The 19545-nt window shown below is 43.0% G+C and overlaps 1 protein-coding gene across 11 annotated transcripts in view; it reads left to right on the top strand.

The window, feature by feature from the left end:
• Window positions 1-18875, top strand: part of pnpla7b (patatin-like phospholipase domain containing 7b) — a 496626-nt gene extending 477751 nt beyond the window's left edge. For 9 of the 11 annotated variants that reach the window (XM_069933113.1, XM_069933116.1, XM_069933136.1 and 6 more), the window contains 2 exons: window positions 14475-14578; window positions 18505-18875. In XM_069933113.1, coding sequence (XP_069789214.1) covers window positions 14475-14578; window positions 18505-18591 — 191 coding nt within the window. In that variant the 3' untranslated portion in view covers window positions 18592-18875. Of the gene's footprint in view, window positions 1-2485; window positions 2624-14474; window positions 14579-17640; window positions 17856-18504 lie in introns of those variants that run through there. The other 2 variants (XR_011356222.1, XR_011356233.1) reach the window with 2 other exon arrangements.
• Window positions 18876-19545: the final 670 nt, after the last annotated feature.

Genomic DNA, 19545 nt, shown 5'->3' with positions numbered 1-19545 from the left:
GGGGATATTCAAACCAGAGGCCATGGTTTGAGATTGAAAGGGGAAATTTATAAGGGAAACAAGAGGGGAAATTTCTTTACGCAAAGGGTGGTTGGGATGTGGAATAAGCTTCCGGCGGAGGTGGTTGAAGCAGGGACGTTATTTACATTTAAGAAAAGACTGAATAATTACATGGAGGGGTATGGACCAGGTGCTGGTCAGTGGGACTAGGAGGGTGGGGATTTGTTTGTTCCGGCATGGAATAGTAGGGCCAAACTGGCCTGTTCTGTGCTGTATATGGTTATATGTTTATATTACATGGTCTTTTGTATAGCATCAGCTCCCTTAATTTACTCTCCAATTAACATCAGCTCCCAAGATTGCCCCAGCATCCACTGCTGTTTTTGACAGCTTTACTCTCCGTCTCCCTCCTTTCCTGTCACTTTCTGCTGAATAGAACAGGATTACTTACCCCAGTGATTGATTTATCTCTGTTTTAAAATCAAAATGTGCATATTTGCATTCTGCTGCATTTTGCACTCTCTGCTTTGTAGTGTCTGAACCGTGGTGTGTTCTGTGGATTCTCTCATGCTCACGTACAAAATGTCTGTCTCTCTATCTCCCTCTTGCATGGATTCTCCTGTGTTTGCATTCCCTTCACACTCCATCCTCTCCAACCCACTGCATTTTCCCCATAACCCTCACCCTAAGCTTTTTCTCTTGGCCTATGCCTTCCGCATACCCCTGCCCCCTCTACCTACTCTCTCTGAAAGCCGTGTGAAAACATCACTTCTTATTATTTTTACACTTTGAAAGGATGATCATGTCAGAGGAACATTTCTCTAACATTTTGGTTTTGGCTGAAGATAAACAGCAGGGTAGGACATCTCTTAGATACCTTTCTCCATTTAAGGAAGCACATTTCAATTCCTGCCCCATTCCTTTGCCGATATGACCGTCCTTGTTCTCATGCACTACCAGATTGAGCCCACCCGCAAATTGGAGGAACCCACCTCATAATCTGTCTGGGCACCCTCCAAGTTGATGGCATTAACATCAACTTCCCTGGTTTCTGTTAGCACCCTCCCCCTCATCTATCTATGTTTTTTTTCCTCTAGCTCTTGAGAGGAGGGAAGTTTGTGTTATGTTCTGAGCTGCATTCACCACCTTCTGCAGTTCCTGTAATTCGCTAAGATCCATCTAGTAGGATGGATTGGCAAACTGCCATTCTTCCTGGCCATTACAGGCTGGTGAAGGGGAGAGGGGTCCCTCACTGTTTTGCTGGGTCCTGGAGCCCTTGCGTGTTGGTGGATAGCTTCCTCCCAGCAGTAAATGCTCTGCTGAGGTTTCGGCTGACTAGCCTTGTAGGATCTTCTTTATTTCACACTTCCAGCTGTTCTATCTGCAGTTCACATTCCAGCACTGGTTTCCTTCTTTCTTTCTCTCTCACACACACACGCACACACACACACACACACACACACACACACACACACACACACACGTGCTCTTTCTGTCTCATTCACTCTCCTCTCTCTCTCTCTCTCTCCCTCTTCCTCTCGTCTCTATCACTATCTCTCCCTCTTCTTTCTCTTTCCCTTTCCCTCTCCTCCCTCCTCTCTCTCAATCTGGGTCACTCACTCTCCTTTCTCTCTCTCACTCTCCCCTCCTCTCTCTTTCTCTATCTATCTTCCCTTTTTTACCTCATCTCCTTTCACAGAGCCAAAAACAACCCCCCTCCAATCAATTCTCACCTGTCCTCTTATCATACTCAATTAACACTGTTAGTCTGTACTCCTCCCCTTCACATTCTTCCCTTTTCCCCAGCCTTGTATTACAGGTACCTACCTGCTTTTTACTCATTCCTGCAGGAAGGGCTCAGGCCCAAAATTTCAGTAATATATGGATGCTGTGAGACCGGCTGAGTTGCTCCAGCATTTTTATGTTTTTACTACCTTTTCCACCAACTTGTCCTCCCAAGTGAGCCTAGTCAGACAGTATTAGTTGAAAGTCTGAAGGATTGTTCTTGATCCTGCAATCATCCTGGGACCAACTTTTTTATGATCATATTCTCCATGTTGCAATAGATCAGTTAATTCAACAATTAAGATACCTTTTGCTTTTAAAATGCACAAGGGATTTCAGTTGGATATGCCACTGTCTACAAAGCTATTAATCAGACATAAAGCCACTGCTGTATTGTCCTGTTTACCACTGACTTATGTTCTCAATATCATCTTTCCTTCCCAAAGCCAGACACCAGTCAACCTTCACATGAGGGGCATAGATAGGATGGACCATTGTAAACTTTTTTTTAAGACATTCAGCATGGTAACAGGCCCTCTGACCTACAATCCCAGTATATTTTGAAGGATGGAAAGAAACCAGAGCACCCGGAGTCTCACTCAGACACGGGGAGAACGTACAAACTCCTTACCGACTGCGCCAGATACAAACCCCTGACACTGGTGCTATAACAGCATTGCATTAATTGTGCCGCCCTCAGATCTAACCAGAGAGTGCAGGTTTAAGGAGTAAGGAATTTATAGAGGATATAACCAAGAATATTGTCACCCTGCGAGTGATTGGAGTTTGGAGCACACTGCCAGAAAGGGTGGTGAAGCCAGCAGAATGACGTACTTATGTGAGTGCTTGAGTTTCCTTGGCATAGAAAACTATACGCATGTGGTAAATAGAACTAATGTAAATGAGCACTTGATATTTGATATGAGCAATGTGGGTCCAATGAGCTGTATCTGTGTGTTTCACGATACAGAATCAGAATTTATTGTCATGAACATGTCACGAAATTCGTTGTTGTGGCAGCAGCGTCACAGGGGCAAATATTGCTACATTTTAAAATAAATAAATTAATGCAAAGCTAAGAGTAAGTGAGGTAGTATCTATAATTCATTGTCCATTCACAAACCTGATCGCTAAGGGGAAGAAGCTGTCCTTGTGCTGCTGGGTGTTTGTCTTCATGCTCCTGTACCTACCGTAAATATTCAAGTATAATGTGAAAAAATTTCCCCTTTTTCCCCTCAAAAATAGGGGAGTTCGCATTATACATGCGAGTAAAACTTTTCAAAAAAATTTCTGCAACTCGCGAGCGGTAGTTGGCAGCACGACTCAGGCGGCTGGGCGGGCGAGTGGAGGGGGGGTTATATTATACACGGGGGTAAAATTTATTCCCTCAAAAATGGGTAGTCGCATTATACACGGAACACATTATACACAAATATTTATGGTACTTCCTGATGGTAGCAGTGTGAAGAGGGCATACTCTGGATGGTGAGGGACCTTGAGGATAGAGTCTGCTTATTTAAGACACCACCTCTTGTAGATGTCCTTTTTTTTAAAAAAAACTTTATTTATTTGAAAGATCATTAGTAATAATACAGCATACATTCCATAAAGACAATTTTATATATATATATATATGAAAATTTTTAAAAACAGAAAAAAATAAAAAAAATTTTTTTTTAAATTATGAGTCCCCACCCAACCTCCCACCCCATCAGCCAGTTCTCTTAAGGAGAGACAAAAATATATAAACAGAAACTAAGAATATATAATCAATCAAAATACATCAAATGCATATATTCCAAATATGGTAACCACTTATTAACAAAAAAAAGAATAATTATCATGCAGATTATATGTAATTTTTTCCATAACAATACAAGCTTTCAATTCATTATCCCATCGCATTATATTAATCACTATGTTATCTTTCCATGTACTTGCTACACATTTTTGAGCAACAGACAATGCTAAGTTTACAAATGCAGTTTGAAATTTATCCAACCCTAATCCCTTTAAAGGAATCATATAACCCATTAAAAAAATAGATGGATCTAGTGGTAACTTAATGTCATATAGTTTTTCCAAAGTTAACCTAATTTCTTGCCAAAATGGTTGTACATAAACACAAGACCAAACAGCATGTAAAAAAGTACCAGTATATATACCACATCTAAAACAAGAGTCCAAATTACTAAAACCATATTTTTTCAACTGATGTAAAAAGTTATAATTACCATCCCATACAACACATTCGTCAATTTAGTAACACTATAATGACACATATTCCCAATAGTCTTTGGGAAAAACAAAGGCTAAATCATTTTCCCATTTAAGCTTAGACTTCTCCCATGCCGGTTTATCCATATTGTCTTGTAATACTTGGTACATAACAGAAATATAACCCCTTTTTGGTATAGAAGAAATCAAAGACTCAAATTCCATCAATACAGGTAAAATCATCTCTCTACCATACATATCTTCCACCAAAGCTCGAAGTTGATAATAAACAAACAAAGAATTTTCAGCAATATCAAAACAAAGAAACTGTCTTTCTACAAAACAATCCCTGTAACATCTTTATACCATTAGAGTCCCAACTCTTTTTAAATGATATTTAAACATTGAAAAAGAAATAAGCTGTTGTTTATATAGTGCAGTTAAAATTGACAATTTACCTTTTGATCCTAAAATCTTATATTTTAATCCATACCTTTTTTTTTTTTCTTTTCTTTGGCTTGGCTTCGCGGACGAAGATTTATGGAGGGGGTAAAAAGTCCACGTCAGCTGCAGGCTCGTTTGTGGCTGACCAGTCCGATGCGGGACAGGCAGACACGATTGCAGCGGTTGCAAGGGAAAATTGGTTGGTTGGGGTTAGGTGTTGGGTTTTTCCTCCTTTGCCTTTTGTCAGTGAGGTGGGCTCTGCGGTCTTCTTCAAAGGAGGCTGCTGCCCGCCAAACTGTGAGGCGCCAAGATGCACGGTTTGAGGCGTTATCAGCCCACTGGCGGTGGTCAATGTGGCAGGCACCAAGAGATTTCTTTAGGCAGTCCTTGTACCTTTTCTTTGGTGCACCTCTGTCACGGTGGCCAGTGGAGAGCTCGCCATATAATACGATCTTGGGAAGGCGATGGTCCTCCATTCTGGAGACGTGACCCATCCAGCGCAGCTGGATCTTCAGCAGCGTGGACTCGATGCTGTCGACCTCTGCCATCTCGAGTACCTCGACGTTAGGGGTGTGAGCACTCCAATGGATGTTGAGGATGGAGCGGAGACAACGCTGGTGGAAGCGTTCTAGGAGCCGTAGGTGGTGCCGGTAGAGGACCCATGATTCGGAGCCGAACAGGAGTGTGGGTATGACAACGGCTCTGTATACGCTTATCTTTGTGAGGTTTTTCAGTTGGTTGTTTTTCCAGACTCTTTTGTGTAGTCTTCCAAAGGCGCTATTTGCCTTGGCGAGTCTGTTGTCTATCTCATTGTCGATCCTTGCATCTGATGAAATGGTGCAGCCGAGATAGGTAAACTGGTTGACCGTTTTGAGTTTTGTGTGCCCGATGGAGATGTGGGGGGGCTGGTAGTCATGGTGGGGAGCTGGCTGATGGAGGACCTCAGTTTTCTTCAGGCTGACTTCCAGGCCAAATATTCTCCCAGAATCACAGTGCGGCTTTCGCGCTAACAGAGGAACCACTGACATGGTCTTTGCCCTCAGACAGCTCCAAGAAAAGTGTAGAGAACAAAACAAAGGACTCTACATCACCTTTGTTGACCTCACCAAAGCCTTCGACACCGTGAGCAGGAAAGGGCTTTGGCAAATACTAGAGCGCATCGGATGTCCCCCAAAGTTCCTCAACATGATTATCCAACTGCACGAAAACCAACAAGGTCGGGTCAGATACAGCAATGAGCTCTCTGAACCCTTCTCCATTAACAATGGCGTGAAGCAAGGCTGTGTTCTCGCACCAACCCTCTTTTCAATCTTCTTCAGCATGATGCTGAACCAAGCCATGAAAGACCCCAACAATGAAGACGCTGTTTACATCCGGTACCGCACGGATGGCAGTCTCTTCAATCTGAGGCGCCTGCAAGCTCACACCAAGACACAAGAGAAACTTGTCCGTGAACTACTCTTTGCAGATGATGCCGCTTTAGTTGCCCATTCAGAGCCAGCTCTTCAGCGCTTGACGTCCTGCTTTGCGGAAACTGCCAAAAAAATCCATACCTTTAATAGATATTTTAATATCAGAATATTATATTCCTGCAACAAATTTACATTCCATCGAAATATAAATTGATGCACCTCAACTTCAGAAATACAAGCCATCTCAACTTTAGCCCAAATCGGGGGTTGGTCCAAATCCATCAGTCTACTAATAAATTTCAACTGGGCTGCTTCATAATAATTTTGAAAATGGGGTAATTGAAGCCCACCTAACGCATACTTCCAAGTAAGTTTATATAATGCTACCCGCAGTAATTTACCTTTCCATAAAAATTCTCTCATAGCTTTATTTAAATCCTGAAAAAATCCCTTTGAAAGAGAACACGGTATTGATTGAAATAAATATTGAATTTGAGAAAAAATATTCACCTTAATACAATTAACTCAGCCAATTAAAGTTAAGGGGAGATCTTTCCACTTAATTAAATCTGCTTTAATCTTTTTTAATAAAGGAACGTAGTTTAACTTATATAAAGATTGATAATCAACATTGACCATTATTCCTAAATATTTAATTTTATCAGACCATTTCAGTTTTATAATATTTTTATATTCTAAATAATCTCTTTCTCCAACTGGTAAAATTTCACTCTAATCCCAATTAACCTTGTATCCAGATAATGTTCCATATTGTAATAAACATTCCCGCAAATGCAGCAATGATTGTTCTGGATTTGTCAAATATAACAAAAAAACATCATCTCCAAATAGATTAATCTTAAACTCTTCATCCATAACTCTCATCCCTCTTATTTGTTCATTCTGTCTTATTGTTTGAGCTAATGGTTCAATAGCCAATGCAAACAGGGCTGGACGCATGCGGTCAGGATCTGGCATGACTATCCCGTTCTCCACCACACAACCTAGAATAGCGAGTCGTGTGGTCCGGAAGACACACTTGTCCAAATTGTAAGTCAGGTTTAGCTGACGGGCAGTTTGAAGAAATTTGTCTAGGTTGGCGTCGTGGTCCTGCACGTCGTGGCCGCAGATGGTGATATTGTTCAGATACGGGAAGGTCGCGGTTAGCCCGTTCTGGTCCACCATCCTGTCCATTTCCCGCTGGAAGACCGCGACACCATTCGTGGCCCCGAATGGTACCCTGAGAAATTGATATAGCCGCCCATTCGCTTCAAAGGCCGTGAATGGTCGGTCCTCGCAGCGGATCGGGAGCTGGTGGTAGGCCGAACGTAGGTCAATAGTGGAGAAAATGCGGTACTGGGCGATCTGGTTCACCACATGCGTGATGCGTGGCAGGGGGTACGCATCCAGGAGCGTGAAGCGGTTAATGGTCTGGCTATAGTCGACCACCATCCGTAGTTTTTCCCCATTCTTGACAACCACCACCTGGGCTCTCCAGGGGCTTGAACTGGGTTCGATGATGCCCTCATCCAGCAATCTACGCACCTCACTCCTAATGAATTTCCTGTTTTCGTAACTATATTGCCGACTTTTGGTGGCCACAGGCTTCCAGCCAGGGGTGAGGTTTGTGAAGAGAGCTGGCGGGGCAATCCGGAGTGTGGAAAGGCCGCAGGATTGGCCCCGGGGCACGGGGGCGGGTTGCTCGGGTGCTTCGGGAGTGGGGCGATGGCAGACCGAGAGGGGGGCGTGGGGTCCCCCAAAGTGTAGGGACACCGTTTGGAACTGACACTGGAAGTCTAATCCCAGCAACACTGGGGCGCACAATTGGGGAAGGACGAATAATTTGAAGTGGGTGACCGTCACGCCCTGTACTTCCAGCGTGGCGATGCAATACCCCTTTATCCCAGTCGAGTGCGACCTCGTCACTAATGAGATCCTCTGGGTAGTGGGGATAATGTCAAGTCCCCAACGGAGGGCCAGATCTGGCTGGATAAAACTGTCAGTTGACCCAGAGTCAAATAAGCAATTGGTGTAGTGTCCATGCACTTTAATCAGTTCCATTGCTCTGGTGAAGGGATGAGAGCATTGCTGGTTTAATGTTATTGAAGCAGTTGACAGGGGAGTTTTGCGCGATGACGTCACGCAACGGGATGACGTCACGCAACGGGATGACGTAGTCAACGCTCGAGGAGCAGGTTGGAGGACCTCCCGGAAGTGCTGTTGTGGCGGCGTTGGCGTGTGAATGGTAAGTAGTGGGGTTTGTAGTTGCTCGCGATTGGCGGTGGGTAGGTCGTTGGTCGCGGCGGTCGGGCCCTGGCGGTCGTCAGCGATGGACGCTAGGGTGAGCACCTGGTTGGCCGCGGGGGTGGCTGTGGCGGCGGTAGCAGCGGCGGTAGCGTCGGCCCCGGGGGTGGCTGTGGCGGCGGCAGCAGCGGCGGTAGCGTTGGCCCCTGGGGTGTCTGTGGCGGCGGCAGCAGCGGCGGTAATGTCGAGTGTTCCGCACGGGGGCGAGAGGCGGGCCATCACCATGGTTGCGAGGGTGGGTTGCCCCTTCCGAGTTCGGCGTCTCCGTGACGTCAGGCGTTGCCGTGCAGGGAAGCCCTCGCTCTCATTGGAAGAGAGCTCTGGGGAAGAAGAGTTTGAATGGGATAGCGGCGATTGGGCTTCACACGAGGCACTGTGTTTGCTGGTGGCCATTTTAGACCTACAGACTGCAGCAAAGTGGCCGTTTTTAAGGCACTTCTGGCACCTGGCTTTTCTTGCTGGGCACTGGGATCTGCTGTGCTTGTCCCTCCCGCAGAAATAACATTTCGGGTTCACACGGGGCAGTGTAGCAGCAGCCGACAGGCCGTCAGTTTCTCTTGGGGTGGTAGGGTGGAAGGGCACTCTACTCACATCAGAACGAGGGGTCTAGTCCCTAGAGAGCTCGGTGGACTTTAAGGCTGCATCCTCCATTGTGATTGCAATCCGGGCCACGTCCTATAGTTTTTCTACCCCTTGTTCGAGCAAGCGCAGCCTCACTTCATTTGATCTGAGCCCAGCCACATAGGCATCCCGAACGAGGTCATTTGTGATCTCGGCAGCAGGTTTGTCCACACAGTTACAGTCCTTGCCCAATGCCTTTAATACTTGTAAATATGCCCTGCTGGACTCACCGGGCTGTTGCTTCCTCGACGCAAGCACAAGCCGGGCATGAACTCTGTTCACCGGTTGATCATACAGTCCTTTCAGTACCTTTATGGCTGCGGTGTAAGTGGTCTCGTCCTGGATGTTCTCGTAGACTCTCAAGGACACCATAGACAGCAATGCTGTTAGACGCTGGTTATCCTCCTCCACCTCAATGAGTCTCAGGAAGTTTTCAAAGTTCAGCAGCCAGAAGTTAAATGCTTTGAAGGCTGTAGCTGACTGTGGGTCGATATCAAGTTTTTCTGGCCGAGTTAAACGCTCCATCCCTTTCAAAAAAAATTCTTTTTGCTAATAAAAATTGTAGAGCTCGTCGAAAGAACCAAAGACTTGTTGATCCAAACCAAGGCTTTTATTAGCAAAAAACCGGAGCTCTTCACAGGTGGCCGACCAGTCCGGAATGATCCGACCTGGCTAGGGACACAACCCTTTAAGGCCCAGACAATAGGTGTGGCTTAGCTCTCAGCCAATCGCTGTAAGCACAGTCTAGATACAGTAACTATATACACTATGTACATTGGTGATAGACCTGTACTATCACATTCACCCCTTCTTGGAGAATTGACCCTGGGAAAAAAAACAAAAACGAGGGAGAGAATGAAAGGAAGGGGTAGGTCAAGGACTGTAGCGGTCAGGGACGGTGAGCCATGCCGGTACAGAGGTTCCCGATTCGGATTTCCTCGGGAAAAGGAACATCCTTTCGTGGGGGGTGGCATTTGTTGGAGTACATAGGAGGGAGCGGATGGAGTGTAAAGCACTAGTGAGAACCTCCTGCCAGTGAGAGGTGGGGAGACCTTTAGACCGGAGAGCCAGTGTAACCGCTCTCCATATGGTGGCATTCTCCCTCTCGTCCTGGCCATTACCGCGTGGGTTATAGCTCGTGGTCCTGCTTGAAGCAATACCACACTCCAGAAGGTACTGTTGTCGGGTCGAACATGTCAATTTAAACGGTAATGAAACTTGACCATTTGTCACCACCCTGGCAATCGGGTTCGTATATAAAACTTTAACCCAACCAATAAAAAAAGGGCCAAATTTAAACTTTTCTAACACCTTAAATAAAATCCCATTCAACCGTGTCAAAAGCTTTTTCGGTGGTTGGGCTGCTGTCTATATGCATTGACCAAAGTAATTAATCGAAGAATATTATCTGAAGCATTTCTATTCTTAATGAAACCTGTTTGATCAATAGGTATTAATTTAGGTAAATACTTGGCAAGTTGATTTGCTAACACTTTCGCTATGATTTTACAATCTACATTCAGTAAAGAAATAGGTCTATACGAAGACACTTTCAATAATTCTCTAATAGATCCACTCTCCTGTTTCCTCTCAGAAGAATACAATTTTTTGTAAAATGAATAAAACTGGTCATTGATTTCCTGAGGTTTATAAGTAACTGTTGAATCCTTTTTAGCAGCATTAATAGTCCATGAAACCTGTTCCGTCTTTAACTGCCACGCTAGTACCTTATGTGCCCTCTCACCCAACTCATAATAACGTTGCTTAGATCGATTAATTAAACGCTCAAATTGATAAGTTTGCAATGTACTATAATGTAATTTCAAATTAGCCAAAGCCACTTTTTTATCTTCTGTTACATCTTTCTGAAATTCCTTCTCCAATTCAGCAATTTGCTTCTCCAGTTCCAAACTCTCTGCCATAAACTGTTTCTTAACTTTAGTAGTATAACTAATAATCTGCCCTCTTAAATAAGCTTTTAATGCATCCCATAATACAAAGCGACTATCTACAGAATTAGCATTCTCAGTCAAAATCAAAGTCATCTGTTCCTTAACAAAAGTAACAAGTTTTTTCAACAACAGTGTATTAAATCTCCACGATAAGATGAACGTACCACTTCTGAACATACACAAGAGAAAAATAATATTGAATGATCCAATATAACCCTACTTTTATATTCCACCTGTAATACTCTTCCTTGTAAATGTGCAGATTCTAAAGAAAAATCTATTCTAGAAAATGAATCATGTCGGGACGAATAAAAAGAGAAATCCTTCTCCGTAGGATTGACCCTTCTCCAAATATCCACCAAATTTAAGTCCTTCATCAAGGCCCCAATTTGTGTTGCCATCTTTTGATTTCTTTATACTTTTTGGAGATCTATCCAGTAAAGGATTCAAAACACAATTAAAATCTCCCCCAACTATGATATTTTAATTAACTTGATTTAACAACAAAAAAGCTTCAGAAATAAAGCGCTCATCATCCACATTCGGTGCGTAAACATTGAGCAAAGTCCAAGGTTCAGCAAAAACTTTACAATTCACCCTTAAGACCCATCCAACATTTCCTCCCAAATTTTGTAATTCAAAAGGCAAATTCTTATGAATTAGAATTGCTACACCTCTTGCCTTAGAATTAAATGAAGAAGAAATCACATGTCCAACCCAATCTCTCTTCAATTTAAAATGTTCTTTTTCAGTCAAATGGGTTTCTTGTAAAAAGGCAATGTCAATTTTCATTTTCTTAATATAACCCAAAACTCGCTTTCGTTTAATCGGATTATTTAACCCCTGAACATTAAAAGTTGCAAATTTCAAATTAGACATCCTTACAAATTAACAATATAATCTCTCACTACAAAATATCACTCCATTTATAATAACTTAAATCACTATCCCTCCCCGAGATATTTAAAGAAAATGTAAAAAAAGGAAATATTAATTATCCCCAAAAAAAAACAACCCAAAGGTAGTAATGCCCTAAAAAATTTGGAGTGGTAAACTGCACTAGTGGCGGATGACTATCAAAGATTTCAGTGCTATCCACCCTTCCCCTCCCCACCCCCTGGCCAGGCAGAAATACATTATTCACATCAACACAATCAAATACTGTAACTATATTCAACCCAGTGACTCTATTCCCAATGGTTGTTCCGGATCTTCAATATCAATAAGACTTTGTGTTATTCCATTCTTCCCATTTTTCCTGTTCTTCCTATTCCCATTTCCATTTGCCTTCTTTTTAGGCGACGGCAGTGAAGATCTTCCATATCCTCGCAAATCTGGTAGTGAATTAGCAAAAATTAATGCATCATGATCATTTTCAAAATATTGAGATTGAAAATTACCATAAAAGACTTTTAATACAGCAGGGTAATGAAAAGCAAATTTGTAACCCTTCTGCCACAATATTTCTTTAGCCAAGTTAAATTCCCGACGTCACCTAATAATCTCTTGACTCAAATCTGCATAGAAAAATACTCTGTTATTTTGGACCATCATTGGAGTTTGACTTTGTTGTGCCTTCTGCACCACCAACCGTAATATCATTTCTCTGTCCTGGTATTTCAAACAATGAATTAAAACCACCGGTGGCAGTTGTTCCGGTAACGGTTTCTTTCTTAATGCTCTATGTGCGCATTGCAATTCTAAGCCTTCTGAAAAAAACTCCTTGCCCAACATCTTGAGAATCCAGTTCTTAAAAAATGTTATTGGATCGGACCCTTCAATATCTTCTGGGAGACCCACAATTTTCACATTATTTCTCCGACTTTGATTTTCCAATGAATCAATTTTTTTCAATAAGTCTTTCTTCTGGATTCCCCAATCCACAAACGAATCTTCCATTTCTTCCCTATTGCGATCAACTTGATTTTTGCATTCAAGAAAAGCTGTTTCAATTTTTTTTTTAATTTCTTGCACTGTATCCACTGATTTAATGCACTTATTAACATCACTCTTAACTGCAGACATATCTTCAGACATAGTAGTAATTTTGGTTATCCCTTCTAAAAATCTTTGAGTCATTTGTTTAAACATATTGTCCATTTGATAAGCAATCCCTTCCAGGACAGTACACACAGACTCCATTCGAGATTACAGTTCCTCTTTTTGAGGCCTATCTTTTCTGGTCTCCACCTCCAATTGTTCCTGTAAGCTGCTCAATAAAGGTAAGTCTGTTTCTTCTTCCAGCATTGTCAGTCCCCTCCCAGTGCAGCTGCGGGTCTGTACACCTGGCGACGGCATCCCGACCACGCTGCCACTCAGGCCCCCCACAGCCCACACGCGGTCCAACAGGTCCCGGACCCTTGAAGCACCACGCATGCCCGGTAAGGCCAGGGACTGCGCTGGTGCGACTTTCGACACCATTCTGCGCATTCCCAGCCCATCCGACGCTAGCCTGGGATCAAGGGATCTTCTCACAGCCTGGTCGCCTGCGCACCTGACATCGCGGACGTGCGGTCTGGCACCGGCTGAACTTATCGTCAAGCCGGTGCCATCTTGCAGAGGCAAGGTCAGCGCCAACATCATACTTAGCCGGGCAGGAGACCTCTGCGCCTTGGAGGTTAGTTACTTCTGCAGTTGAGTTTTTGTTTTTTTTTACATTAGTACCCATTATAACCCACTAATGTTCCCAAAAGTAAAATTACAAAACTTTTAATCACTTTTATAAACTTTAAAACAGGTGCTTAAAAAACTATCTGAGGGAGGGTGGGACCGCACATCTGTCCTCTACGCCATCTTGCCATGCCCCCCCTCTTGTAGATGTCCTTGACGGAGTGGACACTGATGCCTGTGATGCCACTGACCAAGTTCACAATTCTCTGTAGTCTTTTATCCTCTGCATTGGCACCTCCATACCGGACAGTGATTGAACCAGTCAGAATGCTTTCCATAGTACACTAGTAGAAATTTGCAAGAGTTCTTGGTGACATTCTTGCCAACTTCTAGTCTGACATCTAGTCCAAGAGCAGCTCCATGCAGTCTGTTTACTCGCCGATAGATTTAAATCCCGTGGTGAACCATGCGTGTTTAACCATCAGATTTGGATACAATGACTGCTGTCAAATGGTTCAAAGATGCATGTGACCACACTCACTCACAATGAGCAGAAGCCTGGGAGAGCTGTGGAGAGCTTTTAGAGTAAGCCAAACCCAGGGTGAGTTGGTGCTTTCCAGTATTACAAACAAAAAGAGTATTTTTCCATTGAGAGAGAAATGTTTTAGAGTTTATTTAAAAGTAGTTGATAGACTATAATAACAATTAAGTGTTCTTGGTCATATACATTGTACAGTATACACATGCACCAAAATTCTTACTTTCTGCAACTGAACACTTTGTATGAAAAGAATGGGAATAGTACACATTAAATTATATTAAAAGAGATAATAAATGCACTAGACAGGCCTGTGGTGGTGTCAGATTAATTTGGGATTATTGTGAAAGGGGAAGTTGAAGAGCCTGATAGGTGTGGAGTCTGGCGCATGCTGTTGTAGTGTGTGTGATTTATCCTACAGTATGAGACACCACTGTATAAAATTAATATAAAAGTCATGGTTCCTCTCTTCCACTGATCTTAACTGGCCTTGTACCTTTCACCTTTTTTGTGGAAAAGTTATTAACTCCACATACCAGGCTAAGGGTACACTGCTCTATCTTAACACAGCATTTGCTGCCTGTTCCACAGATGAGTCCGACTACCAAACTGATTATGAAGAGGATGCTTTTGACACAGAGAGGGAAGAAGATGGTGTGCCCAGTGAGCAGAATGAAGATGAAGTATCTAATAGCGTAAGATGGATATATATTTACTGTATATTGAGTATCTTTGAGTCTCATCAATTCTGAATGAAAACATATTCATCATTTAAAGTTGCAAACAATGACAAACCTGTTACATGTTTTGAATTTATGTGTCTCTGATTCACATGCCTTTATTCTCTGTACACTAAGAAAACTCCTCCTGGCCTTCAAAACAACTACAATAATTAATGCACACTGAAAATGCAGGCTGACAGCTCACCCTTTCAACATCCTTTCTTACCCTTGCCTAATGAGCATCTGACTCAGTCTTAAGAGCTCCTGTGGTCCCGGCACCCACGGCTTTTGGAGGAGAGAGTTCCAAATCTCTCCACTGTCTTTTACATAAATCTCTGTTTTCAAATTCCACTACCTCCTACCAAATAGAAATGCTCTAATTTTAACTTGCTCCTTTGTTGTCCTTAATCTGACCTTTCCACTCAATAGAGGTATTTGGCATGGGTCCACCCCACTGCTTACATTTTACAGCATAATGTTGCCACACCATTTGAACCATGGTGAAATGATTTGCCACTTAATTGAGGAGAGAGCAAAAACAAGAGAAGATTATCTGATCGGAAAATGTATCTTGAAAAAATGGCGGGAATGAAACTGACCATCGCAGATAATTAACTGTCAAAACCTCTTCAGTGTCACTAAAACTTAATAGTATTAAAGTATCTCTGGGGCACAAAGAAGCCAGGTCCACTACTTGGGCAAGGAGTCTGACCTGACCCTACAGTACAGCATAGTTTGCTGGCTTAAGGTGCTGGAGAAACTCAGCAGGTCATGCAGCATTGAAAGTAAAAGTTAACCACTCTGTGTATTATGTTCCATTTGTCTATTGCACTCGACCTCCGATTTTCTTATTTAACTCCAGTGTTCTGACTCACATGTTTAAGTCCTCTCTTTGTACCAATTGCTCCGGAATTTGCAATATAAAGAAACCCCTATCAGAAGATGAGGAAGAAAGAGTTCTGGCATCCTCTAGCCACACAACCCCATCAGATCCATATAGCCCTCCCAGTTTTTGCTTCTTCTTTGCTGTCAGCTGCTTTAGCCCTGAACCCAGGAGTTCCTTCCCTGACCTTTCCCATCACTGCTCATTTCTGTCCTCAAAAAATTTTCATAAAATTACCAGACCCATCTTCCATCATTGTGCTTGTAGCTTCTTACAACCACTCCTTTGATCAGACTTTTGACAATATCTCCTTATATGACTGGTCATCAGGTTTTTGTTTGATGCTCTCATGATATGTCTGGGAATGACCTATTACATTGAAGGTATTGGAGAAAGTGGGATTGTTCTCCTTCAAGCAGGAAAATATAATGGAGGCATATCTATTAAAGGGAGTTTAGAATAGATGGGGAAGGACTGTTTCTACTACCAGGATGTTTCTCAGTCAGAGGACGCAATTGGCAAAACAATGCAAGGCAGAAATGTGAACTTACTTTGTGTGTTGATTTAATCAGAAATGCAGAAAAAAAGGGAAGGAGTGGATCTATTTGAAGAGTTTTCTGCTGATCCAATTGATCACCTTCATGTAGCTGCCCCGTACCACCACTATTACTTCATTGTTCCCAACATTTCCACATATTATGTCATGTGCAGTGCTTGATATGATGCCACGTATTCAGGTCCAGGTCTTTAATGCATTAAAGGGTGCAGTACAATGCATCCAACACATTACCTTGAGCCACATCTGTCTCCAAAAACCTTCTGAGTCACCTCTTTTAACTGCATCACTAGTCATTCACTTTGTGTCTGATCATTGTCTGGCCTGTGAACTACCATTGGGTGTGTGACTATTTTAGAAGGGAATCGGTAAAGGAAAATTGCAATACTGTGCAAGGAAAATATACCTTGATTTATTGGTAATTGTAGCAGGAGAGGATCTGCACTCCTCGAATCATCCAAAAATCTGCCATATGAATGAAGATCATTTGGCCCATCAGCTTTATGCCAGTCAGGAAAGAGCTACTCAACTTCATCCCAGCTACCAACACCAGGTGTGCAGGTCAAAGTACACACCCAAATAGATTTAATTGGGCTCCCTGCTTCTCCCACAAGTTTCAAACCCCTAACACCATCTGGTGAAAGTGTGTTTTTTTTCCTTTGTTCCTCCCTCTAATCCTTCCGCCAATTATTTTAAATCTTTGTCCCCTGGATTTTGATCTCACCACTACGAGGAAGGAATAGGTCCTTCCTATTTACTCTCTTTATGCCTCATAATTTTATATATGCCAATTACAGCTCCCTTCTGTCCTCAATAACCCTGGATAATCAATTACTCCTCAGGTTGCCAGGTCTTGTAAATGTCCTCTGCCCTATCTCCACTACCATACATCTTTTCTGCAATGTGGTGGCCAGAGCTGTTTTCCACACTATGTTCTCATCAATATTGCATTCAGTTCAGAATAATCTACCTGCTGTGATATTTTGTCCTAATGTATTGATGGGAAACATCCCATGTACCTTGTTAATTTTTCTAGTTGCCTTTAAGGATCTTTGGATGTACACTCCAAGGTCCTTTTATTTCCCCACCCCACACCCATCATCAGCCGGCCGCCATTTTAGATCTGAATCAGTCAAAGAACCGGAGAGCAGTAGAAACCACAGACAGAACACCTGTGGAAGAGAGGAGGAAAACTCCTTCATCATAGGAAAAGAGACCAGTGTGGAGATGTATGAGAGACTGAGGTGCTGCAAGCAGGGGAAGGGTTCAGACCAGAAATGTGGACTGTTATTTCTGTCCCGCGGATGCTGCTGAGTTCCTCCAGCGGAATGTGTTTTGCTCCACTTTCCAGCATCAGGTGTCTCTTGTTTTTTTCCACTGTCATTTTAATTAAAACATATTCAAGGGCAACACGGTTAGCACAACGTTATACCGGCACCAACAACCCAGATTCCAATTAGGCGCTGTCTGTTAGGAGTTTTTACGTTCTCCCAGTGTCTGCGTGAGTTTCTTTCAGGTTTCCTCTCACCTTCCAAAAATGTCTCCACTTTGGTCTCTTTTCCTATGATGAAGGAGTTTTCCTCCTCTCTTCCACAGGTGTTCTATGGTTTCTACTGCTCTCCAGTTCTTTGACTGATGAAAAGGATTCAGATCTAAAATGGTGGCCCTCCGGTTCTTTGACTGATGAAAAGGATTCAGATCTAAAACAGTGGCCAGCTGATGATGGGAAGACATTGACTGGGGTGGAGAAATAAAAGGACCTTGGACTGTACATCCCAAGATCCTTAAAGTCAACTAGAAAAATTAACAAGGTACATGGGATGTTTCCCATCAATACGTTAGGACAGAATATCATAGCAGGTAGATTATTCTGAACTGAATTCAATATTGATGAGAACATAGCGTGGAAAACAGTTCTGGCCACCACATTGCAGGAAAGATGTCATGGTAGTGGAGATAGGGCAGAGGACATTTACAAGACCTGGCAACCTGAGGAGTAATTGATTATCCAGAGTTATTGAGAACAGAGGGGAGCTGTAATTAGCATATATAAATGTACAAGGTTTGTAGGTTAATTTAGATATTTGGCCGGCACAGGCTTGTGAGCCAGAAGGGTCTGTTACCATTGCTGTATGCCTAAATATATATGTCTAAATTATGAGGCCATTCTTTTGTTTCTGCCTGATCCATGGGCTTCACACGGTTGCTTCCTCTTGACAACCAGTAAGTCAGACATCATGTGACTCAATTGCTCAGTCAAGGGTTTTGTCCCTGCTAAACTACTTTCCACCGTCTGCTTAATCTTGGTGATTTTTTTTTGTGAAATAAGAACCTTTTGTTTTGTTGCCATGGCAATGATGCCAAAGAGAATGTAAGGCCAAAAGCTGAAAAACATGTTGAAAGTTCAGCAGAGAGGTTCCTCGGCACAACATGTCTGATTATATTTACTGTGTGTTGCAGGATGAAGAGAGTGGATTAAAGCAGAAAAAATCTTTCTCTGGAGCTCCGGGAACAGTGGCCGAATGGGACAAACCATCAGCCTTGTGAAGCTGCATCCACAGAACGTCGGGTTCGCTTGCTTTGACTTCTGATGTCTATTGCCTTTTATGTTAATTGCCACTATTAGGACATTGTGACATTTTGGAGAGGAATCGAGAGATGAAGGTTTACGAAAAGGTGGCTGTGAAAAAGTCACATCCACACCAACACTTCACGTAGGGCCTTCAGAATCAGAATCAGACCCTGGTCCATAACCTAATTGTATATAGATTTTCAGCTCATTTCAAGTCCTGACTTTTCAACCCCATCAATAAATGCCTGATGAGTTAAAATGACTCAGTCAGCACTTTAATTCACCATAGCCCCTGCCCTGCAGTGTCAAGGTGTGTCGAGTTCAAGCTCACCTGCCAAGGTAGCCATGTTTTAATTGTAGGATTCAACATGATGCAAAGTTCAATGCATGTCGGCAGCAGAAGGAGCAGTATTGGAGCCATAGGCAAGATTGGCTGGGCTCTATCGACATGCTATGGACATTTGGTTCCTCTGTTTCCCCATCCTTCAGAGTGCCCTGTCCCTCCTGCCTGGACTGCAGGCAATTGAAAAAAGATCCCACCTACACACATCTTATGCCACGCAGATTAAACAAGGTGCCTGTGGGTGCTGGAGAACTGAAACAAGTACTGGAGGAACTCAGGAGGTCATGCAGTATCCTTAAGCCTGAAACATTGACTGCCCATTGCTTTCCATGGATGCTGGTTGACCTGCTGAGTTCCTCTAGCACCTTTGTGTATCATCCCAGGCAGCCTTTTTTTAAAGAAAATCCACTGCCTTTTTTGTTGTTTGTGATAATTTTCCTTTTGTAAATGACTGAACCATGTCCGACAGACCTTCTCTCTGTACTGGGAACGGAACCTTGCTTCCTCTCTCTGGCTCTACTGCCAGTCGATTGCTTCCTGAGGCAACGTGAATCAGTGGGTCCCTAATAAAGGGAACAGCTTGTAA

This window comes from Narcine bancroftii, chromosome 1, assembly GCF_036971445.1.
Source record: "Narcine bancroftii isolate sNarBan1 chromosome 1, sNarBan1.hap1, whole genome shotgun sequence".
Taxonomy (NCBI): Eukaryota; Metazoa; Chordata; class Chondrichthyes; order Torpediniformes; family Narcinidae; genus Narcine; species Narcine bancroftii.
The sequence above is the reverse complement of the archived record's forward strand: the minus strand, read 5'-3'. Positions and strand labels throughout refer to the sequence as shown.